At 45.5% G+C, this 25,287-nt stretch overlaps 1 protein-coding gene across 4 annotated transcripts in view; it reads right to left on the bottom strand.

Moving 5' to 3' along the window:
- Positions 1–25,287, bottom strand: part of LOC140393634 (uncharacterized) — a 130,368-nt gene that overhangs the window by 92,351 nt on the left and 12,730 nt on the right. For all 4 annotated transcript variants that reach the window (XR_011935700.1, XR_011935701.1, XM_072479909.1 and 1 more), the window contains exon 3: positions 3,473–3,576. Coding sequence is in view for 2 of the 4 variants with exons in the window: in XM_072479909.1 (XP_072336010.1) it covers positions 3,473–3,576 (104 nt within the window). In the remaining 2 variants the exon portion in view is untranslated. The remainder of the gene's footprint in view (positions 1–3,472; positions 3,577–25,287) is intronic.

The following is a 25,287-nucleotide window of genomic DNA, read 5'->3' as shown; positions in this document are numbered from 1 at the left end:
TATAGAAAATATTTACAGGCTGATAATCAACTCGTTTGGTAACATTATGAATGCACCTTAAATGGCGTTGGAGCTTCTGGCCCTGGGTAGGGATGCTACCACTGCTCCACATAACGCCCTCATGACATTACAAAACACTTTTACACCATAGAAGCACATCTTGCAGTCGACATGGAATTTGCCTTCCATTCCAAATACAAATAATCCAACTTTCAAATGTTAATCAATTAATCTTCTGTTCCTGTTAAACAAATGGAATGGGCCTAATCGAATGAATTAGTTTGGATATACCATAGAAACAAGCCTTCGGCCCAACTAGTCAACGCACTTTTAATACTCCACTCGAGCCTTCTCATCTTTCTTCATCTATATCTAATCATCGTAATCATCTATCCCCTTCTCCCACTTTCACTTTTCGAGCTCTCCTAAAAAGCATCTTTGCTATCCCCTTCAAGTACTCCCTGTGGGGAGATATGCAATTTCACTACTCTTGGGGAAAGTAGCTACTCCTGAGTTCCCTATTGCATTTCTCGGCGATTTCTCCACAAAAGAAAACAACCTACTCTTCAGAATTTTATATTCCTGTTAGGTCAACCTTCAGCCTCCACCTCTCCTCCCCCCTCTCTCAAGCTGATAGAAACAGGTGAAAGATTCCCCACTGCTTTGATTAGGCCTCGCCAACAATCCCTCGTACATTTGCCCACAAAATGACTTCCTGTGATTATGTATTTGACAACTAAAAATCAATATCTCCAATAAATGCTCCTCTAAATCGGTCTCTACTGGGGCTACAATAATACTAACCAAAGTGAAAACTATTCCAATATCAAAACATAAACTGAGAAGTCCAAATGGTCAAGATTCATTGAACAATAGATGCCCAAATAGGCTGATACTGTGTACGCTCATATCTGAGGATCAATTCCATAACGGTAATATTGTGTGGGCTATTCTGCCCAAAGCTCTCGCCAAATGCAAAATTAGGTATGTCTGCTGGCAATACTTTACTTGTAGGTCTGCAAGAGACCAATTCATAAAACAAAGGGCTGTCCATGGTCGAGACCAACTATTTACAGTCAATAAAGAGGAATTCAGTGGCTATCATCTGCTAACAAGGACCAAACCGCTGTAGTAGAATGAACTGCCTTGAAGGGTGGTAGAGGCGGGATGCCTCACATCCTTTAAAAAAGTGCCTGGATGAGCACTTGCCTGGATGTGCAGTTTGGGGCGTATGTTAGCAGGTCAGCTCCAGAGGGAGGAGGCGGCATGGGAAATTGTTCAGGTGAGGGATAGGGCAGGGAAGTTGGTGGTGGCTCCGGATCTGATTATCAAGGTCTTTGAGGAATTTTATGAGAGGTTGTGCAGGTCAGAGCCACCTGGCAGAGACTGGGAGATGCAGGAATTTCTAGATAGGTTGGAGTATCCAAGGTTAGGGGAGGGGGACAGGGCTACATTAGAAGGAGCAATATTGGAGCAGGAGATGAAAGATGCGATTGGAAGGATGCAGTCGGGGAAGGTGGCAGGGCCGGATGGGTTTCCGGTGGAATATTATAAAAAATTCAAGGATAAGCTGGCACCCCTGATGGTGGGGATGTTTGAAGAGGCGATAGGGAAGGGGGTGTTGCTACAAACTTTGGTGTAGGCATCGATTTCCCTGTTGCTAAAAAAAGATAAGGATCCGACGGTGTGTGGGTCGTTTAGGCCCTTATCACTTTTGAAGGTGGACGCAAAAATATTGGCGAAGGTACTGGCGGGTAGGCTGGAGGAGTGCCTCCCGAAGGTGATAGGTGAAGATCACCCTGGGTTCGTGAGAGGGAGGCAACTCTTTTCAAACGTGCATCATAGAATGTGCATCCCATTGGCCAATCTCACACCCAGATGCAGATTTGAAATTAGTGCCAAAGGACTGTTCCTGGTAGGTCTGCATACTCCTTACAGGCTCTGTTGTTTCTCAAGAATTTCAAGGCAACACCTGTCAAATGTGTGCATTCTATTATCATTTAGCTCAATTGATTGGACAGCTGGTTCATGATGCAGAGCGAGGCCAAGGTAAGACCATAAGAGCAGAATTAGGCCACTCGGCCCATCAAATCTGCTCCGCCATTCAATCATGGCTGATATTTTTCTCATCCCCATTCTCCTGCCTTCTCCCCATAATTCCCGATCCCCTTCTTGATCAAAAACCTATCTATCTCTGTCTTAAAGACACTCAGTGAACAGTGAGGGTTCAATTCCTGCATCGGCTGAGGTTATTGATGAAAGCTCACTTTCTCAACCTCACCTGAGGTGTGAGGATCCTCAAGTTAAATCACCACCAGTCAGCTCTCCCCCTCAAAAGGGGTAAGCAGCCTACCGTCCCAACAGCCTTTCCCTATTTACAATTTTGAAAAATGAATGTAAAAGTGAAAAGCAAAAGATGGCAAATGTTGGGATTTTGCAAACAAAAAATGAGACGGTACAGCAAGTGTAAAGTGCAGGCAAATCAATGTTTCAGGAACAGGAAACTTCCATTAAAGCTGGAAAATAAAACTATGAATAATCATTATAATGAAATACTAAAGTGGGATAGAAAGAATTGGTGGAAAGACTTGCCCAAGTAAACACGATTATTTGATGATTTAGATGGTCATTACATGAAGCAACAGGAGGGAAAGGCATGGAAGTAGCCGAATACTTCGGAGAAACTAAGATATGAATGTCTAAAACAAAATATTGGAACCACTGAACAGGCCAAGTAATACCTGTTGTGATAAACTGGACCCGGGTCCCCGGGAGGTCATATTCGGGGTGTCGGATCAGCCAGGGTTGGAAACGGGAGCGGAGGCAGATATCATAGCCTTCGCCTCGTTGATCGCCCGGAGGCGGATCCTGCTGGGATGGAGAGCAGCCTCTCCGCCCAGTGCCCAGGCGTGGCGGGGGGACCTGTTGGAATACTTGGACCCTTGAGAAGGTTAAGTTTGAACTGAGGGGAAGCTCGGAGGGGTTCTACAAGCCATGGGCATTATTTATTATGCACTTTCAAGAACTGGATAACATCGAACATTAGTTGGGGGGGGGGGGGGGGGGGGGGGGGGGGGGGGGTTGGTGGGGAGGGGGAATAAAAATATATATTTTTTAAATACCTGTTGTGATAATTAACATTTCAAGTATGGGCCTTCCGTTAAATCTGAAAGATAGTATAGATCCGTAGCATGCAGACAAATGGAAAGGAACACACACACAAAACTCAGCCAAAGGAGAGGAAACACAAACTTCACAGCTATGAGGTTATAAGATTATTGTATTTTGGGATTGTCGCTTTTTATAATATTTATAGATATTTAAGATATTTATAACAGTCTGAGGTCGAGACCCAGCACAAACCATGCATTCGGAGAAAGTACAACTAACTCCTTTCATTCCCATCCTCCAGAAACATCTACAACTTGCTATCATTTCAATGTTCTCTGCTTTCATATCATTTTCTACTCACCCTCTAAATTGACCAGTTCTTGGAACTTCAAAAAATTTCATTGCATCAACATCAAGTATTCCAGTGGAATGAATGGCAGCCAGTAAATCATCAGCTGTTGTCCACTGTGAGAAATTAATACACAGCAATTAGAATATATTAGCACAGTGCTTCCATTATTTTGCAGACTTCTTGCTCTAGTCTCCAATATACATTGCTTTCATTGTTAACTTACATTTCTCATGATTACGATTAAAGCCCATCATAAAACCTAATTCTCAAAGGTTTAACAGTCTGAGGTCGAGACCCAACAAACACAATTTGGTAGATCAATTCAGGGCAGGACCTAGTCAGTTAATGGTAAGGAGTTGGGGAGAGTTACAGAACGAAGAGATCTAGGAATACAGGTTCATAGCTCCTTGAAGGTAGAGACACAGGTGGACAGGGTGGTGAAAAACGCATTAAACATGCTAGGTTTTCTTGGTCAGAATATTGAACACAGGAGTTGGGACGTCTTGTTGAAGTTGTACAAGACATTGGTAAGACCACACATGGAATACTTTGTTCAGTTCTAGTCATCTTATTATAGGAGGGATATTGTTGAACTAGAAAGAGTGCATAAGGGATTTACGAGGATGCTACCAGGACTTGATGGTCTGAGTAATAAGGAGAGGCTGGGTAGGCTGGGACTTTGTTTCTCTGGAGCGTAGGAGGCTTAGGGTTGATCATGTAGAGGTCTAGAGGTCATAGGTTACAAGTGAGAGGAAAGAGATACAAAAGAGACCAGAGGGGAAATGTCTTCACAAAGAGGGTGGTGAGCGTCTGGAACGGGCTGCCAGAGGCAGTTAGAGGCGGGTACAATTTTGTCCTTTAAAAAGCAGTAAGACAGTTACATGGGCAGGATGGGTATAGAGGGATATGTGCCAAATGCAGGCAAGTGGGACTAGCTTAGTGACAGAAATTGGGCAGCATGGACAAGCTGGGCCGAAGGGCCTGTTTCCTTGCTGTAAACATCTATGACAAGAAAAGTCAGATAGTCAAACCTGCCGAAAAGAATGAAATTCACATCAGCCCTTTGTGCGATTATTTTTCCAATCAAGCTACCATTTTCAATCCACCTACAATCAGCACTGCCATTCCCCTCTCGGAATCGTTGTGCACATCCCAGGACACTAAGGGGCAATTGATCATGGCCAATCCACCCAACCTGCACATATTTGGACTGAGTGGGGAAACCGGAGCACCCGGAGGAAACCCACGCAGACTCTCCCCCCACGCACCCCCCAACCCCCACATTGATTTGAACTAACTTCACCGGTGAGTGCAGTCATAGATTATCATAGAATTTACAGTGCAGAAGGAGGCCATTCGGCCCATCGAGTCTGCACCGGCTCTTGGAAAGGACACCTTACCCAAGGTCAACATCTCCACCCCATCCCCATAACCCACCCAACACTAAGGGCAATTTTGGACACGAAGGGCAATTTAGCATGGCCAATCCACCTAACCTGCACATCTTTGGACTGTGGGAGGAAACCGGAGCACCCGGAGGAAACCCACGCACACACGGGGAGGATGTGCAGACTCCGCACAGACAGTGAACCAAGCCGGGAATCGAACCTGGGACCCTGGAACTGTGAAGCAATTGTGCTATCCACAATGCTACCGTGCTGCCCAGTCATTACACCGTTGACCAAAAAATCCATCTCATCTGTTCAGCTGCCTCTTCCCATTGATCCGCAGGCCACACCAACCCAACAATTTTCTTTTGTATAAAACACTTGTTCTCGACCCCACTTCCACTAAACTCACCTTTCCGCCCTGGACCGATTCAGCTGACACTGTAAATGGTTCTTTCTCCTCAGATTCCCAACCTCCCTAAAAAAGCCCTTCCACAACTGTTCTGTCTTTGTTAACAGGTAACTTCTGTAACTTCTGGCTAACTGCAGGTAGTAGCCAGTCGATTGTCCTCCCCGTGAAATGGGTCAAACTGCAGTCAGACATGTGTACGACTGTACATATGAGTAAGGAGCAGAAGGCCACTCGCTCTACTCGACCATCCAATAAGATCATGGCTGATCTGATTGCAACATCAAACACGCATCCGCCTGTCTACCCCCGATAACCTTTCACCCCCTTGCTAATCAAGAATTTATCTAGATTGAGCTTCCACCACTCTTTTGGTGGCAGAAAAATCAGAATCAGATAAGGACACAGTAAAAATAGTAGGAAAGGGACAAGGAACGTTAAAAGGACAAGCCTTAAGGTATTGTATCTGAACAATGGGAACATTCAAAGTAAAATGGGTGATATAGTTGCGCAGATCGATGTAAAGGGGTGTGATATAGTTGGGTTTACAGAGACATGACTCCAAGGTGATAAAGGATGGGAACCTTGGGAGCTGTTCCATGTTTACGAAGGACAGACAGAAAGGAAAAGGTGGTGAAGTTGCATTGTTGATTAAAGAAGATATTGATACAATATTGAGGAAAGATATTAGCACAGATGATGTGGAACCTGTCTGGGTCAAGTTAAGAAACACCATCGGGGTGGTACAGAAACATTCACAGGGGTGGTGTGATGTTGTACAAATTAACTAATGGAATGATGGGAAAACTGGTCAATGGGAAGACTGGTCAACTAGTAGGTACAATGTAAGAAAAGCTGACCTAGCCACTTCAATGTACCAGAGCCCTTTATAAGGAATGTTGATCTAGCCATTCCAATATGCCAGACCCCAGTAAGACCGATAAGGCTGACTCCGCATAACATAAAGCATGAAATAAGATCAGAGAAGGTCAAGCTATTCCAAAATGCCTGACCTCTATAATTTCTGATAAGGTTAACTCATCATGACACAGGGCTGTATGAATAAGACAAGATAAGATCAGGAATGGATGAGTCTCCTCCGACCTTTTAATGTTCTATCAAAGGACAAGATAATGGTATGAGGGATGAGACAAAGAGTCATAGAAGATCAACAGGTCATGCCTGTTTCATGACATTGCTTACGTTTCTACTTCCGATCGAATTCCTGACTAAGCTGTAGTCACGCAATCTTGATAATGTATAAATACTGAACTGATTTTCTGTAAAAGCACGGTCTTGGGAAGGAATTAGCAGTGGTAGTAACTGCTCTCCGACCTCACGTTTCAGCCAAAACTGCATGCGGTCTTTTCGTAAATAAAGCCTTGTTATTTTACCATAACAATCTATTGTTGAGTCTTTACCACAGTCAAAGAAGCAGGAAAATATTGACTTTTACATTTGGCGCAGGCGAGCAGATACCAATACCCTGAGTGAATTCCGTGGGGGGACTGAAGAAGTGATCGAGCCACGACCCGGAGACGGACGCCGGCACAAGGTAAGATCCACCTTGGTCTCTCTCTCTCGGATCGTTGCTACGACCCCTGATCCCTGACGGAGGAAACAGGTGACGGTACTCGAATCTAAATTGGACTGTGAGTAGAGTGTATAGGGTCAGGGACCCGATTGTGGTTAGCCTCAGGTCAGTGACCTCTTGATCTCGTTTTCAATCCGGATCAGGGTTATACAGGGTTCGTTTGGGTCAGGGACCCTGTGATTTGATCTTGGTACTAGGAATTTTTTAAACATTTTTGCCAGGGGTACAGTATACTGACGTTATGGGACAGAGTTTAGACAAAACAGGGGGCAATTCTCCTTTGCTTTTTATGTGTTCTGAGACCCCTCCTCAAGAACGTAATTTCCGAAGGTTATCTGTTGCACTACACAGAAAATTAGGTAAAGATATTTGGCCACTAGGCGGCACATGAAACTTGGAAAATTGCACTGCAGCAGAAAAAGAAATTTGGACAAAGAATGCAGGTTCCAAATGGAAAACTTTAATTTCAGAATGGAAAAGAGAGTCGACCAGGCGCCACGAACAATCGCTATTAATGAGTTGGAGGGATAACGCCCGTAGAAAAGGGATTGATGAGTGTGTGGACGGGAAATCAAAGAATTGGGAAACTTTAAAGTAATAAGAAATCTCCGAGTAATATGCAGGTTGGGCTAGCACATCAGATTAAATGAAAGGAGGATCCTCCCAGTTGCCCTGTCATGCCGATGTTTCCCTATTCAGGCGATACGGAGGAAGAGGAGGAGTTGGCTCCTAGATCCTCCCTTTATCCAGCACCCCCCGCTGCTTCATTGCCACCGTCGCAAGTCCAGCCTCCCCCTTATGATCTCGCTGCCGCTTCTCCCGTTGCATCACGTACCCGGTCACAAACGCAACCCCTGAATATGGAACAACCCTTCACCTCTGTCAATCAGGCTCTTCTTGATTTATCACTTCAACCTAAGGAGGAGGAGGCTTTTCCGCCACACACGGAGGAGTTCGACAACGCTCCTCCGCGTCGTCCTCCTGCCAAATATAATGTCACTTGCTTCAACTGTCAACGGACAGGGCACTACGCTAGGGATTGTCCAGCACCCCGACGACAAGGTAGATTTCAACCCCATCACTGCCTCTAACCCCTACTGACTAGCCCGATCGAACTTTCCGGTCCTCAGCGGACCATTCGACGAGCCCACGGCTACGATTTACATAGAAGGCATGCCCATCCCCTTCTGGATTGACACCGGTGCGACTAATTCTACGTTAGACTGGACATTAATTCAGAAGCATAGATTTCCCCTCTCTGATAAGCATGTGGAATTTGCTGGTTTCATGGGGGAAGGTGCTGTTTATCCACTTACGAAGCCGCTCTCTGTTCAATTTGATGGCCGGGAATGTTGCATTCCTTTCACGGTTACCCGCGTCCTCGGTGTCAACCTGGACAGACGTTATTTGCTGTGTCCCTTGCAGGTGGAAATTGTTTGCCTTGATAACGGCATTACAATATCAGCCATCCCGCAAGCCCAGCTTCGAAATTTTCCCCTTTTCACTACTCCACAATGGTGGTCGGTTGATTTTGACCCCTCCCACTTTTCACCTCCCTTAGATATTCCTAATCCACATTGCTACGATCACACGGGATGCTCGACTGAATTGGAGAGCATTTACCAAGAGGCCCTCGGTTCTCTACAATCCGTTTCTTTTGTTGGCCTCGCTGAGGGAAAAGAAGGTTCTGCCTTTCTTGTTGAGGTATCCTCTGGCATCAGTCCGGACTCGTGGCACCCACGTGACCCTTACTATCAATGAAATCTTTTGGGATTTTTGGCAGCTGCACTACAAGGACAAGCTGATCCTTTCTTTACCGGACAGCAAACCTTCCCCGAAGGCACTTTAGAGTATTTTCCCCAACCATTTTGTCTAACGGGTACATTGCACCACCATCGATCAGTCCAGTCTCCGATTTCAGGAGTCCACGCGGATTTATGGGCGGCTTCCAAACACGAAGTTTGTCTCACCAATGTACCTCCGCTATTAAAGTCAAGCCTGATATGCCCTTGCCCTCCATTTCACAGTACCTTTTACGCCCCGAGGCTGAAGAAGGAGTCTCGGTCATGATTCAATCTTTCCTTCAACAAGGAATTTTGATACCATGCCAATTGCCCTGTAACACCCCGATTCTTCCAGTTCCTAAGATAGGAAGACCATCCAAATGGCGTTTGGTCCAAGACCTCTGACGTATTAATCAGATCGTGGAATCCTTACATCCTATTGTCCCAAACCCAGCTACAATCCTTAGTAATGTTCCACCTGAAGCGACTGTTTTTACCCTTGTGGATTTACAACATGCATTTTTTGCGATACCCCTCGCCCCTGAATCATAGTATGTGTTTGCCTTTACATTTAAGGGCAACCAGTACACTTGGACTAGGCTCCCACAGGGCTTCATTCATTCTCCAACCCTTTTCTCGCAGGCACTGCACTCCCAGTTAGCGACATTATCACCCCCTGGTGGCTCCACCATCATCCAATATGTTGATGATTTACTCCTTGCCAGCCCTGACTTTGTCACTAACCAGTGTGACACCGTTTATCTGCTCATCCGCCTCCATTCATGGGGATATGTGATCCCGCCCACTAAAGTTCATAAAGGCCAACGGCAGGTCAAATTTTTGGGTGTCCTAATAAGTGCAACTGATCGCTCCCTTACTCAGGAACGCATTACTCCTATATTGCAGACCCCATTTCCTACATCGCCCAAGCAGGTGCGAGCCTTTTTAGGATTGGTGAACTTTTGCAAACAATGGATTCTGAACCTTACTGTCCATACTAAAGAATTAACTCCGTACTCCTCTCAGAATGCTCCTCTTAAGTTTGAACTCCCCGATTCGGCGAAGCAATTTTTTGTTACTCTCAAAGACGCCCTGGCTACCGCCCCAGCGCTAGGATGACCCATGTATGACAGACCCTTTCAGTTGTACGTTAATGTTCTTGATGAATGTGCCACTGGTGTTCTGACACAAGAGCACGGTGACCGGCGTCGCCCGGTTGCCTACTATTCTATTAAATTGGATCCTGTAGCTTGCAGTTTACCTCCCTGCACCCAAATTCTTACGGCTGTCCATTTGTTAGCGCAGGCAGCCTCTAATCTGACCCTTCACCAGCCAGTACAAGCGCATACCTTGCACTCTATTGTGGCTCTCCTAACGTCTCAGCAAACCCAGCATCTGACTCAAGCCCGCTTGAGCCGCTATGCGGTTTCACTATTACGGAACCCCCTACCTCTCTTTTCATTACTGTTCAACCTTAAATCCTGCTGTGTTCCTCGAACAGCTCCCCGATAACCTTGCTGACCCACCGCACGATTGTTTGCTTAGGAATCACTTCCTTACCGCCCCTCGCCCGAATTTAACGGATCGGACTATTGAAAATCCAGATCTCATTTTTTTATGTTGATGGCAGTTCCTCCATTCCTCTCACTGGTATCCCGCAGTCGGGATATGGCGTTGCAACAGACATTGAAGTTCGGGAAGCAGCTGCCTTCCAGACCCCTGCCTCTGCACAAAAAGCCGAGCTATTCGCCCTTACTCGAGCATGTATCTTGGCCGCAGATAAAAGTGCGAACGTTTACACCGATTCTAGGTATGCCTTTGGCGTGACCCACGATTTTGGCCGCCTCTGGCAACAACGAGGCTTTCTCACCTCTGCGGGAGCTCCCATTCAAAACGCTCTTTGGGTTAAAAATCTCCTCGATGCTATTCAGCTTCCTCATCAATTGGCAATTATTAAATGTGCTGCGCACACAAAGGGGGACACTCCTGTTCAATTAGGGAATGCCCGTGCTGATTCAGCTGCTAAGGCTGCGCCTACATCAGCCTCTTTGATTGTTCCCAGTGGGGCTAATCAGACTCTAAATCAGGTACCTGCATTCGGAACGAAGGGCATGCCAGAGATAACAGAGGTTCAAAATTTACAGAGGGACGCCTCGGATTCTGAGCGCACACTATGGACGTCAATGGGGTGTTCGCACTCCTTGACACGGGACCAGTTGGTCAAGTTTGTATTCCGAATTCTTTATTGCCGGTGCTTATTGATTATTTGCATTCTTGTACCCATCTTGGCAAGGAGGGAACGGTACAGCTACTCCTGAAAACTTGGTGGCACCCAGATTTGAATACAGCAGCGCAAACGCGGCTGGATCGATGCCTCATTTGCATGAAACATAATAAGGGTAAAGGCATTAAATGCCCTCCAGGAACCACTCCCTTGCCAGGTGGCCCTTTTGCCTGTATCCAGCTTGATTTTATTGAATTACCAAAAGTACAGTGCTATAAATATTGTTTAGTAATAATCAATGTGTTTAGTCAATGGATTGAAGCCTTCCCCACCACAAATTGTACTGCACATACGGTGGTGAAGTTGTTGTTAACAGAAGTTATTCTTCGTTTTGGAGTACCCAAAATGGTGAGCTCAGACAATGGAGCAAATCTTGTGGCTCGGATCAATACTGAATTGTGCAAACCACTCGCAATTAAACAGCAACTGCACTGCGCGTATCACCCGCAGGCAGCAGGAATTGTGGAAAGCGCCAACGGGACTTTAAAAGAAAAATTATCTAAATTAACTGAAGAAACTGGGTTAAATTGGCATTTCACATGCAGGTGACTCCACATTCGCGGACCGGACTGTCAACTGCAGAGATAGTCTACGGTCAGCCAATGAGGACTCCCTGGGATGCCCGTGAAAAACCCCTGGAGGGAGTAGACCTCCATGTGATGGGGGAACAGATGCAGAACTATTTGAAGCAATTAACACTTTCGCTGAAGTTTCTCCACTCAAAGGTGAAACAGGCTCATCTCCCAGTGACAGCAGGGACAGCCGTCCCTCGATATCCAGTGATCAAACCCAGAAACTAGGTATTGGTGAAGAACTGGGACAGAAAGAAACTAGGACAACGCTGGAGCGGACCTTTCCTAGTACTACTGACTACACCGACTTCCGTCAAGCTTGAAGGACGTTCAAGTTGGATACATCTATCCGATTGCAAAAAGATAGTCTCCAACCCAGACGTGAACACAGGATGAAGATCTTCATTATAATTTTTGGACTCTCTGGACTATTTAGCCTTAATGGCCACTCGGTAGTAAAAAAAAAAAAACGAACTACCCGGGAACTGCATGCCAATCCCTATTTATATGTCATATCTTTATGCTGAAAAATTGAATGTAAGTTGGGTTTGTACCCACAATACCCTTCCATTCGAGGGAAGGAATACCTCTCCAATCCCTCCCCTTTCATATCGCAGAGACAGTTGAATGGATTTTACGACAAAATCAAACAGGGATCAGGGGAGATATGGAAAAAGAAAAAGGAGGCATTTGTCAGGGCTAAAAGGCTGGGAACAGACGAAGCATGTGGAATATAAGGAAAATAGGAAGGAACTTAAGCAAGGAGTCAGGAGGGCTAGAAGGGGTCACAAAAAGACATTGGCAAATAGGGTTAAGGAAAATCCCAAGGCTTTTTACACATACATAAAAAGCAAGAGGGTAGCCAGGGAAAGGGTTGGCCCACTGAAGGATAGGCAAGGGAATCTGTGTGTGGAGCCAGAGGAAATGGGCGAGGTACTAAATGAATACTTTGCATCAGTATTCACCAAAGAGAAGGAATTGGTGGATGTTGAGTCTGGAGAAGGGTGTGTAGATAGCCTGGGTCACATTGAGATCCAAAAAGACGAGGTGTTGGGCGTCTTGAAAAATATTAAGTTAGATAAGTCCCCAGGGCCTGATGGGATTTACCCCAGAATACTGAAGGAGGCTAGAGAAGAAATTGCTGAGGCCTTGACAGAAATCTTTGGATCCTCACTGTCTTCAGGTGATGTCCCAGAGGACTGGAGAATAGCCAATGTTGTTCCTTTGTTTAAGAAGGGTAGCAAGGATAATCCAGGGAACTACAGGCCGGTGAGACAGGATCTACTCCCATTTGTAAGCAAATGGACGTATTAGTGAGAGGCAGCATGGTTTTGTGAAGGGGAGTCTCACTAACTTGATAGTTTTTCGAAGAGGTCATAAAGATGATTGATGCAGGTAGGGCAGTGTATGTTGTCTATATGGACTTCAGTAAGGTCCTTGACAATGTCCCTCATGGTAGACTAGTACAAAAGGTGAAGTCACACGGGATCAGGGGTGAGCTGGCAAGGTGGATACAGAACTGGCTAGGTCATAGAATGCAGAGAGTAGCAATGGAAGGATGCTTTTCTAATTGGAGGGCTGTGACTAATGGTGTTCCACAGGGATCAGTGCTGGGACCTTTGCTGTTTGTAGTATATATATATATAAATAATTTGGAGGAAAATGTAACTGGTCTGACACAAACGTTGGTGGAATTGCGGATAGCGATGAGGACTGTCAGAGGATACAGCAGGATTTAGATCGTTTGGAGACTTGGGCAGAGAGATGGCAGATGGAGTTTAATCCGGACAAATGTGAGGTAATGCATTTTGGAAGGTCTAATGCAGGTAGGGAATATACAGTGAATGGTAGAACCCTCAAGAGTATTGAAAGTCAGAGAGATCTAGGTGTACAGGTCCACAGGTCACTGAAAGGGGCAACACGGTGGAGAAGGTAGTCAAGAAGGCATACGGCATGCTTGGCTTCATTGGCCGGGGCATTGAGTATAAGAATTGGCAAGTCATGTTGTAGCTGTATAGAACCTTGGTTAGGCCACACTTGGAGTACAGTGTTCAATTCTGGTTGCCACACTACCAGAAGGATGTGGAGGCTTTAGAGAGGGTGCAGAAGAGATTTACCAGAATGTTGCCTGGTATGGAGGGCATTAGCTATGAGGAGAGGTTTAATAAACTCGGTTTGTTCTCACTGGAACAACGGAGGTTGAGGGGCGACCTGATAGAGGTCTACAAAATTATGAGGGGCATAGGCAGAGTGGATAGTCAGAGGCTTTTCCCCAGAGTAGAGGGGCCAATTACTAGAGGGCATAGGTTTAAGGTGTGAGGGGCAAGGTTTAGAGTAGATGTACGAGGCAAGTTTTTTTTACACAGAGGGTAGTGGGTGCCTGGAACTCGCTGCCGGAGGAGGTGGTGGAAGCAGGGACGATAGTGACATTTAAAGGGCATCTTGACAAATACATGAATAGGATGGGAATAGAGGGATACGGACCCAGGAAGTGTAGAAGATTGTAGTTTAATCGGGCAGCATGGTCGGCACGGGCTTGGAGGGCCGGTTCCTGTGCTGTACTTTTCTTTGTTCTTTGTTCTTTGCTGGCTATGACATGACTAAATTTTCGGCTTCGTATCAACCTGCTGATAATCATGCTTTGACTCCACCCTCCCTCACTGTCCACTCGAATAATGTTCAAGGTTCCATGTGTTTTGATAAATCAGGAAAAGGAAAGTTGATGGGGCAAAGTAGGTCCAACCTTACAGTTGACTGGCAAGGACCGGTACCAGGCATATCCAACAAGGGCATGTTTAACTGTGATTGGTCCTGGGTATGGAATATAACCTCTAACATTTCATGGGGACAGACATCCCCAATCCCCTGGATGACATTAGCTGGTGATTTTACGGCCTATAATGGAACATATTTCATATGCGGCACTAAAGCATACCCGTGGCTCCCTATTGATTGGACAGGATCCTGCTTTCTGGGATATGTATTTGGGCATGACCCCAAATGCGTCACCTACCCACCCTTAAGCATTACCCCTCGCGAGCCAAAAGGACTATTACTAAAATGGAACAGTTGTTCATGATGGCCTTACCCATTGTATGGAACGGGCAAGGCAGCCAACAAACTGATCCACATGGCCTCAGCAATGGAACAACTGGCGAACGTAACGGCAGCAGAAGCCAGAGAAACTGGACAGGCACTGGCCGAGGTCTCAGCTGAGCTCGTGGCTGTCCGGACCGTGGCATTACAAAATCGACTGGCTTTGGACTATCTGTTAGCCTCGCAGGGAGGAGCGTGCGCTATTGTAGGTCAGGAGTGCTGTACGTATATTCCAGATGGCTCTGAAAATATCACTAACCTGGCCGACCACATTAAGAGACAGGCTGATCAAATTCAAGAGATTGGCAGTGAATTTCATAACTATAACCCGCCGGATTGGCTAGGATGGTTGGGTCACAGATTATTTGATTGGATCTTTAAGGCCTTCATTCTACTACTACTACTAATGCTCCTAGGGATAGGATTGCTTGGTTGCTTGTGTAAATGCATTTTCAATCGAGTCATGGATATACTTATTTAACTAGTTGTCATGATATGAGAAAAGGAGGGAATGTGATATTGTACGAATTAAGTAATGGCATGATGGGAAAACTGGTCAATGGGAAGACTGGTCAACTAGTTGGTACAATGTAAGAAAAGCTGACCTAGCCACTTCAATGTACCAGAGCCTTTTGTAAGGAATGTTGATCTAGCCATTCCAATATGCCAGACCGATAAGGCTGACTCCGCATAACATAAAGCATGAAATAAGATCAGAGAAGGTCAAGCTATTCCAAAATGCCTGACCTCTATAATTTCTGATAAGGTTAACTCATCATTACACAGGGCTGTATGAATAAGACAAGATAAGATCAGGAATGGATGAGTCTCCTCCGACCTTTTAATGTTCTATCAAAGGACAAGATAATGGTATGAGGGATGAGACAAAGAGTCATAGAAGATCAACAGGTCATGCCTGTTTCATGACATTGCTTACGTTTCTACTTCCGATCGAATTCCTGACTAAGCTGTAGTCACGCAATCTTGATAATGTATAAATACTGAACTGATTTTCTGTAAAAGCACGGACTTGGGAAGGAATTAGCAGTGGTAGTAACTGCTCTCCGACCTCACGTTTCAGCCAAAACTGCATGCGGTCTTTTCGTAAATAAAGCCTTGTTATTTTACCATAACAATCTATTGTTGAGTCTTTACCACAGTCAAAGAAGCAGGAAAATATTGACTTCTACAGTGGTATACAGACCACCAAAGTGTAGTGGTAATGTTGGGAATAGCATTAGACAGGAAAGCAGAGATGCATTTGATAAAGGACTGATTATGGGTGTCTTTAATCTGTATACAGATTGGGCGAGTCAAATTGGTCACAGTACAAGAGGAGAAATATTTGGAGTGTATACAGGATGGTTTTCTGGACCAATGTGTTGAAGAACCAACAAGGGAACAGGTCACCTTGACTGGGATTAGTTGGCAATCTAGCTGTGAGAGAACCCTTGAGGATGAGTGACCATAACATGATACAATTCTTTATCAAGGGAGATAGTGATGTAGGTGATTCTGAGACCAAGGTCCTGAACCTCAATAAAGGTAACTATGATGGTATGAGGCATGAGCTGGCTACGACAGACTGGGAAACATTACTGAAAGGAAGGACAGTGGACAGGCAATGGCAGACATTCAAGGAATGAATAGGTGAACTCCAAATGCTGTTTATTCCTTTTTGGCACAAGAGTAGAAAGGGAACTGTGGCCAAACCATGGCTTAAAAGTGAAATTAGAGATAATATTAGATTCAAAGAAGCATACAAATTGGCAAGAAAACAATAGACCTGAGGATTGGGAACAGTTTAAAATTCAGCAAAGGCAGACCAAAGGATTGATTAAGAAGGGGAAAATAAAGTATGAACATGAAAGTAAGCTAGCAGGGAACATAAAAACTGACTGTAAATGTTTCCATAGGTATATAAAAGAGAAAATGATTGACACAAACGAAACAAATGTCAGAAACGGGGGAATTTATAACGGGAACAAAGGAACGGCTGAGGAACTAAATTCATACTATGCTTCTGTCTTTACAAAGGAAGACATGAATAATGTACCGGAAGTTCGGAGAAACAAATTTTAGTGAGGAGCTGAAGGAAATCAGTATTAGTAGAGATGGATTTGGGGAAATTAATGTGATTGAAGGCGGATAAATCTCAGGGCCTGATAATCTTCATCCCCGTGCACTTAAGGAAGAGGCCCTAGAAATAGTAGATCCATTGGTGGTCATTTTCCAAAATTCTTTGGACTCTGGAATGGTTCCTACAGATTGGAGGGTAGCGAATGTAAGCCCACTATTCATAAAGAGAGAAAACAGGGAACTATAGACCAGTGAGCCTAACGTCGGTCGTAGGGAAGTTGCTCGAGTCCATCATCAAGGATTTCAGACCACAGCATTTGGAAAGCAGTGGTGTAATCAAAGTCAGCATGGATTTACAAAAGGAAAATCATGCTCGACAAATCTACTAGAATTCTTTGAAGATGTAACTAGTACAGTTGACCAGAGAGAGCCGATGGGTGTGGTTTAGACTTTCAGAAGGCTTTCACCAAGGTCTCACAGAGCAATTACTCTGTAAAGTTAATGCGCATGGGATTGCAGGTAGTGTCTGGAGATGAAGAAAATGAAAATCGCTTGTCACAAGTGGGCTTCAATGAAGTTACTGTGAAAAGCCCCTAGTCGCCACATTCCTGCGCCTGTTCGGGGAGGCTGGTACGGGAATTGAACTGTGCTGCTTGGTCTGCTTTCAAAGCCAGCGATTTAGCCCTGTGCTAAACCAGCCCCAGATGGTTTAAACCAGATGGCTAGAAAGCTGATGAACAGACAGGAAGCAAAGAGTTGAAATAAATGGGTCTTTTTCCAATTCGCAGGCAGTGATTAGTGGGACACTGCAGTGCTAGGACCCCAATTGTTCATATTATGTATTAATGATTTGGACAAAGGGACTAGATTTATTACCTCTACATTTGCAGATGATACAAAATTGGGTGGGAGGGTGAGCTGTGAGGAGGATGCAGAGATGCTTCAGCAGGATTTGGACAGGCTGAGTGAGACATGGCAGATGTAGTATAATGTAGATAAATGTGAGATTATCCACTTTGGTAGCAAAAATAGGAAGCCAGATTGTTATTTGAATGGGTGTAAATTGAGAGAGTTGGATACTCAGAGACCTTGGTATCCTCGTGCATCAGTCGCTGAAAGTAAGCGCGCAGGTACAGCAGGCAGTAAAGAAAGCAAATGGTGTGTGGCGAAAGGAATGTGGGCCGACGAATGGCAGATGGAGTTTAATTTAGATAAATGTGAGGTGATGCATTTTGGCAGATCGAATCAGGCCAGAACCTACTCAGTTAATGGTATGGCGTTGGGGAGAGTTATAGAACAAAGAGATCTAGGAGTACAGGTTCATAGCTCCTTGAAGGTGGAGTCGCAGGTGGACAGGGTGGTGAAGAAGGCATTCGGCATGCTTGGTTTCATTGGTCAGAACATTGAATACAGGAGTTGGGACGTCTTGTTGAAGTTGTACAAGACATTGGTACGGCCACACTTGGAATACTGTGTGCAGTTCTGGTCACCCTATTATAGAAAGGATATCATTAAACTAGAAAGAGTGCAGAAAAGATTTACTAGGATGTTGCCGGGACTTGATGGTTTGAGTTATAAGGAGAGGCTGGATAGACTGGGACTTTTTTCCCTGGAGCGTAGGAGGCTTAGGGGTGATCTTATAGAGGTCTATAAAATAATGAGGGGCATAGATAAGGTAGATAGTCAACATCTTTTCCCAAAGGTAGGGGAGTCTAAAACTAGAGGGCATAGGTTTAAGGTGAGAGGGGAGAGATTCAGAAGGGCCCAGAGGGGCAATTTCTTCACTCAGAGGGTAGTGAGTGTCTGGAATGGGCTGCCAGAGGTAGTAGTAGAGGCGGGTACAATTGTGTCTTTCAAAAAGCATTTAGATAGTTACATGGGTAAGATGGGTATAGAGGGTTATGGGCCAAGTGCGGGCAACTGGGACTAGCTTAATGGTAAAAACTGGGCGGCATGGACTGGTTGGGCCGAAGGGCCTGTTTCCATGCTGTAAACTTCTATGATTCTTCTATGATTCTATGATTTGAGTATAGGTATATTTTACTGCAATTGTACTGGGTGTTGGTGAGGACACACCTGGAGTATTATGTGTAGTTTTGGTGTCCTTATCTGAGGAAGGATGTTCTTGCAATGGAGGGAGTGCAGCAAAGGTTTACCAGACTGATTCCTGGGATGGCGGGACACGCATGTGAGGAGAGACAAAGTTAGTTAGGATTATATTCATTGGAGCTTAGAAGAGTGAGAGGGGATCTCATAGAAACTTATAAAATTCTAACAGGATTAGACAGCGTAGATTCACAAAGAGTGTTCCCGATGGTGGGGAGCCCAGAACTAGGGGTCATAGTTTGAGGATAAGGACTAAACCTTTTAGGACTGAGGTGAGGACCACCCAGAGAGTGGTGAATCTGTGGAATTCTCTACCACAGAAAATAATTGAGGTCAAAACGCTGTGATTTCAAGAGGGAATTAGATATAGCTCTTGGTGCTAAAGGGATCAAGGGAAATGGGGGGGGGGGGGGGGGGGGGGGCGGGGGTGGAGAAGACGGAATCAGCCTATTGAACTTGATGATCAGCCTTTTATTTTCTATGCATGTTTCTAAGGATTTAGCTGGATCAACCTTAAAAATATCCAAGGACTCAGTTTCCGACTCACAAACGTTTCTCTTCATCGGTCTTAAATCGGCAACCCGTTTATTTTTAAACAGCGAGCAGAGGACAATTAAAAGAGCAATAAGTGGGGGAGAAGATGAAATGTGAGTGCAAGCTAGCTAGTAATATAAAAGACAGGAAGTTTTTTCAATATATGAAAGGGAGGCAAGAATAGGTATTAGACCACTGGAAAATGAGACTAGGGAAGTAATAATAGGAAACAAAGAAATGGCAGAGGAACTGAATGGTTACTTTCCATCAGTCTTCACGGTGGAAGACACCAGTGGGATACCTGGTGATCCAAGAGAATCCAAGAGAATCAGGGGGCAGAGGTGAGTGCAGTGGCCATCAGTAAGGAGAAGGTTCTGAGGAAACTGGAAGGTCTGAAGATTGATAAGTCACCTGGACCGGATGGACTACACCGTAGGGTTCTAAAAGAGATAGCTGAGGAAATTGTGGAGGTATTGGTGATGATCTTTTAGGAATCACTGGAAGCAGGAAGGGTCCCAGAGGACTGGAAAGTGGCTAATGTAACACGCCTGTTTAAGAAGGGAGGGAGACAGAAGACGGGAAATTATAGGCCGGTTAGCCTGACATAGGTCATAGGTAAGATTTTAGAGTCCAGTTTTAAAGATGAGCTCGTGGAGTACTTGAAAGTGCATAAGATAGGACTGAGTCAGCACGGTTTCGTCAAGGGAAGGTCATGTCTGACAAATCGGTTAGGATTCTTTGAGGAGGTAACAAGGAAGTTTGACAAAGGAGAACCAATAGGTGTGATCTATTTAAACTTCCAGAAGGCCACAAGGTGCCGCATAGGAGAGTGTTAAATAAGTTAAGAGCTCATGGTGTTCAGGCTAAGATCCTGGCATGGATAGAGGATTGGCTGACTGGCAGAAGGCAGAGAGTGGGGATAAAGGGGTCTTTTTCAGGATGGCAGTCAGTGATTAGTGGTGTGCCTCAGGGGTCTGTGCTGGGACCACAACTTTTCACAATATACATTAACGATCTGGAAGAAGGAACTGAAGGCACTGTTGCTAAGTTTGCAGATGATACAAAGATCTGTAGAGGGACAGGTAGTGTTGAGGTAGCAGAGGGGGTTGGAGGGGGGCTTGGACAGGCTAGGAGAGCGGGCAAAGAAATGGCAGATGAAATACAATGTGGAAAAGTGTGAGGTTATGCACATTGGAAGGAGGAATGGAGTCATAGACTATTTTCTAAATGGGGAAATGCTTAGGAAATTAGAAGAACAAAGAGACTTGGGAGTCCTTGTCAAGATTCCCTTAACGTTAACTTGCAGGACTTCCGGTGGCGGCCATGCTGTAGACGGCCAAAAACCTGGTGGCTCCTGCGCGGAGTTTTTCTTTCTTATCTACAGTCCTGATCAGACCTGCAATTTCCAGTCCAAAGTCCGTCTTCGGCTTTAGATAGATAGATAGAACGATACAGCGCAGTACAGGCCCTTCGGCCCACGATGTTGCACCGAAACAAAAGCCATCTGACCTACACTATGCCATTATCATCCATATGTTTATCCAATAAACTTTTAAATGCCCTCAATGTTGGCGAGTTCACTACTGTAGCAGGTAGGGCATTCCACGGCCTCACTACTCTTTGCGTAAAGAACCTACCTCTGACCTCTGTCCTATATCTATTACTCCTCAGTTTAAGGCTATGTCCCCTCGTGCTAGCCATTTCCATCCGCGGGAGAAGGCTCTCACTGTCCACTCTATCCAACCCCCTGATCATTTTGTATGCCTCTATTAAGTCTCCTCTTAACCTTCTTCTCTCCAACGAAAACAACCTCAAGTCCATCAGCCTTTCCTCATAAGATTTTCCCTCCATACCAGGCAACATCCTGGTAAATCTCCTCTGCACCCGCTCCAAAGCCTCCACGTCCTTCCTATAATGCAGTGACCAGAACTGTACGCAATACTCCAAATGCGGCCGTACCAGAGTTCTGTACAGCTGCAACATGACCTCCTGACTCCGACTCAATCCCTCTACCAATAAAGGCCAACACTCCATAGGCCTTCTTCACAACCCTATCAACCTGGGTGGCAACTTTCAGGGATCTATGTACATGGACACCTAGATCCCTCTGCTCAGCCACACTTTCAAGAACTTTACCATTAGCCAAATATTCCGCATTCCTGTTATTCCTTCCAAAGTGAATCACCTCACACTTCTCTACATTAAACTCCATTTGCCACCTCTCAGCCCAGCTCTGCAGCTTATCTATATCCCTCTGTAACCTGCTACATCCTTCCACACTATCAACAACACCACCGACTTTAGTATCGTCTGCAAATTTACTCACCCACCCTTCTGCACCTTCCTCTAGGTCATTGATAAAAATAACAAACAGCAACGGCCCCAGAACAGATCCTTGTGGTACTCCACTTGTGACTGTACTCCATTCTGAACATTTCCCATCAACCACCACCCTCTGTCTTCTTTCAGCTAGCCAATTTCTGATCCACATCTCTAAATCACCCTCAATCCCAGCCTCCGTATTTTTTGCAATAGCCTACCGTGGGGAACCTTATCAAACGCTTTGCTGAAATCCATATACACCACATCAACTGCTCTACCCTCGTCTACCTGTTCAGTCACCTTCTCAAAGAACTCGATAAGGTTTGTGAGGCATGACCTACCCTTCACAAAGCCATGCTGACTATCCCTGATCATATTATTCCTATCTAGATGATTATAAATCTTGTCTCTTATAATCCCCTCCAAGACTTTACCGACTACAGACGTGAGGCTCACCGGTCTATAGTTGCCGGGGTTGTCTCTGCTCCCCTTTTTGAACAAAGGGACCACATTTGCTATCCTCCAGTCCTCTGGCACTATTCCTGTAGCCAATGATGACATCAAAGCCAAAGGTCCAGCAATCTCTTCCCTGGCCTCCCAGAGAATCCTAGGATAAATCCCATCAGGACCCGGGGACTTATCTATTTTCAGCCTGTCCAGAATTGCCAACACCTCTTCCCTACGTACCTCAATGCCATCTATTCTATTAGTCTGGGTCTCAGCATTCTCCTCCTTTGTTAAATTGCCAGCAGTTTTTTTTTCTCTCGGCTTTTTTTCTCTTAAAGGAGCATGCAGCCAGTGAAAGGTAACTGTGGGGGGAAAAACGGCAGCTCACGAGGCTCTGGCGAGTGTGGTCAATGGCACGATGGTGGCGGACACGGATCCTGTGCTCCGGAGGCCCAATGGTCTACTTCACAGTTGGTGGACTTCCTCGCCTCACAATTCTGCAAAATCCAAAGACCTGGGAAGGGCGATTGACCTGATAAAAGGGTCGAGCAGCGGTTGGCGTTCCAGGGCAGTTAGCTCCAAAAAATGGAAGTCTGTCGCCGAACACGAGGGCCAGCTGGCCCTGATGGAAGCAAAGCTTTCCCTGATTGCCTGCAGTTTTAAAAAGGTGCGGGATGAAGTGGACGAGCTGGGAACCGAGAGCGGTGGCTGAACGACCGGATAGTGGGTCTCACGGAGGGGCTGGAAGGTTCGCAACCTTCGGGGCAGGTGGCACAGATGCTGCGGGAGCTGGTGGGGGGGGAAAGTTTTTAATTGTCCCCCAGAGGTGGATCGTGCATACAGGGCACTGAGAAGGAAAGCAGGTGAGAGGGGAGCGTAATCAGCATGTACCCCAATTGAGCTACAGAACTGGCTAAATGCCTTGCCGTTTTAACAAAGTCAAGGCAGTTCTCCACAAGGAAAGTTATGAGATTTGGTATGCTGTATCTGGCCTGCTTGTGGATCACCTTCCGTAAGAGGAAATACTTTTTGGACACCCCGGAGGAGGCAGACGTTTCTTCGAGACCAAGGGATTGGGAGCTTGTAAATATGTTAAACTGTTAAAATGGTTTTGTTCTGGATTGTAGGGGACTGTTTATTAGTTTGATTGTTGTGTATTCTAATACTGTTACTAAGTTCCTCTGTTCATCACTCTCCTCTCGGTTTTCTTCTTCGTTCTTTTGAGGCAGGACTGGATAGGGGATATCTTTTTTTATTTGTTTGGGATCGGGTATGGGGGTTTGGCGGGTGCAGGGTCGTTGTGGGCTTCGTACAGGAGCCACCATGCTGGTGAGTAAACCAGTAAACGCAAGAGATGTAGGGGACAAAATGGTGTAAGGAGGGTAAGATTTTGGATATTTCTTTCTTTTGGCTTAACCTGAAGGTGGGGTTTGGGAGGGGGTGGGTATGGGATAGCTGACGGTCTGAGTTTTATTAAGGTGCTGCGATCTGGGAGTCGATGGAAGTGGAAGCCTGGCGCTTGCTTCATTAAGTGCAGCCTGAGAAGTTTGGCTCAAACAAAAATATGTCGGGGGTGAGAGGATTGATAACTTGGCTTGAATGGTCCTGTTAAAAGGTTGTGCATATTTGCTCATCTGAAGAGCTTGGGGGCGGTCTTCATTTTTCTTCAGACTCATTTGAAGGTGGCAGACCAGACAAAACTTAAAAGAGAATGGGTTGGCCAGGTGTATCACTCTGGTCTGGATATGAAGGCGAGAGGGGTGGTGGTAGTGTTAAGTAGAAGGGTGTCCTTTGGGGGGGGGGGGGGGGGGCGCGTAGATCTGTGGCGCTTTGGGAAGTCTTAAGGCGAGGGAGTTTTCCTTTTTTCACATGTCAACAAATGTTATTCCCGATTAGATTTTTTTGGTTTGGATAAATCGCTGATTGCCAGAGTTGCGGGGACAGAGTACCCAGCTATTGTGGAGTCTGATCACACCCCTCACTGGGTGGACCTGCGGGCGGAAAAACCAGCCACTTCTCGACCTCAGTGGAGATGAGACGTTGGTTTCCTTGTGAATAAGGGATAATATGAGAGATTGGAAGGTGTCATTTGTAATTATATAGATCAGAACGACATTGATGAGGTCTCTGTCGGGATGCAATGGGAAACATTGATGGCGGTGGTAGCAGGAGAAATTATTTTGATCTGGCCCATCGGCTAAGGGTGAAGCAAGAAGAGATTGGTCAAGGCGATGTTAGCAGTTGAGCGCAGATTCCTGGAATCGCAGGATGAAATACTGTTGAGGGAGGTCAAAGGCTCCAGATGGAGTTCAATTTGGTCACCTCAGGGGAAGCGATGAGACAGCTGCGCAAAGCCAGGTGGTTCTTTTTTTAAAAAATATTTTATTGAAACTTTTTGGTCAACCAACACAGTACATCGTGCATCCTTTACACAATATTATAACAACACAAATAACAATGACCTATTTTATAAACAAAAAATGAATAAATAATAAATAACAAAAATGAAAACTAACCCTAATTGGCAACTGCCTTATCACAAGCAACACTCTCCAAAAATATAATTTAACAGTCCAATATATAATTATCTGTAGCAACGACCTATACATACTATACAGTATATATTAACAACCCTGAGAGTCCTTCTGGTTCCTCCCCCCCCCCCGCTCGATCCTGGGCTGCTGCTGCTGCCTTCTTTTTCCATTCCATCTATCTTTCTGCAAGGTATTCGATGAACGGTTGCCACCGCCTGGTGAACCCTTGAGCCGACCCCCTTTAGAACGAACTTAATCCGCTCTAGCTTTATAAACCCTGCCATGTCATTTATCCAGGTCTCCACCCCCGGGGGCTTGGCTTCTTTCCACATTAGCAATATCCTGCGCCGGGCTACTAGGGACGCAAAGGCCAAAACATCGGCCTCTCTCGCCTCCTGCACTCCCGGCTCTTGTGCAACACCAAATATAGCCAACCCCCAGCTTGGTTCGACCCGGACCCCCACTACTTTTGAAAGCACCTTTGTCACCCCCCTCCAAAACCCCTGTAGTGCCGGGCATGACCAAAACATATGGGTATGATTCGCTGGGCTTCTCGAGCACCTCGCACACCTATCCTCCACCGCAAAAAATTTACTGAGCCGTGCTCCAGTCATATGCGCCCTGTGTAATACCTTAAACTGAATCAGGCTTAGCCTGGCACACGAGGACGACGAG

Source organism: Scyliorhinus torazame, chromosome 17 (genome assembly GCF_047496885.1).
Source record: "Scyliorhinus torazame isolate Kashiwa2021f chromosome 17, sScyTor2.1, whole genome shotgun sequence".
NCBI classification, from domain to species: domain Eukaryota; kingdom Metazoa; phylum Chordata; class Chondrichthyes; order Carcharhiniformes; family Scyliorhinidae; genus Scyliorhinus; species Scyliorhinus torazame.
The sequence above is the reverse complement of the archived record's forward strand: the minus strand, read 5'-3'. Positions and strand labels throughout refer to the sequence as shown.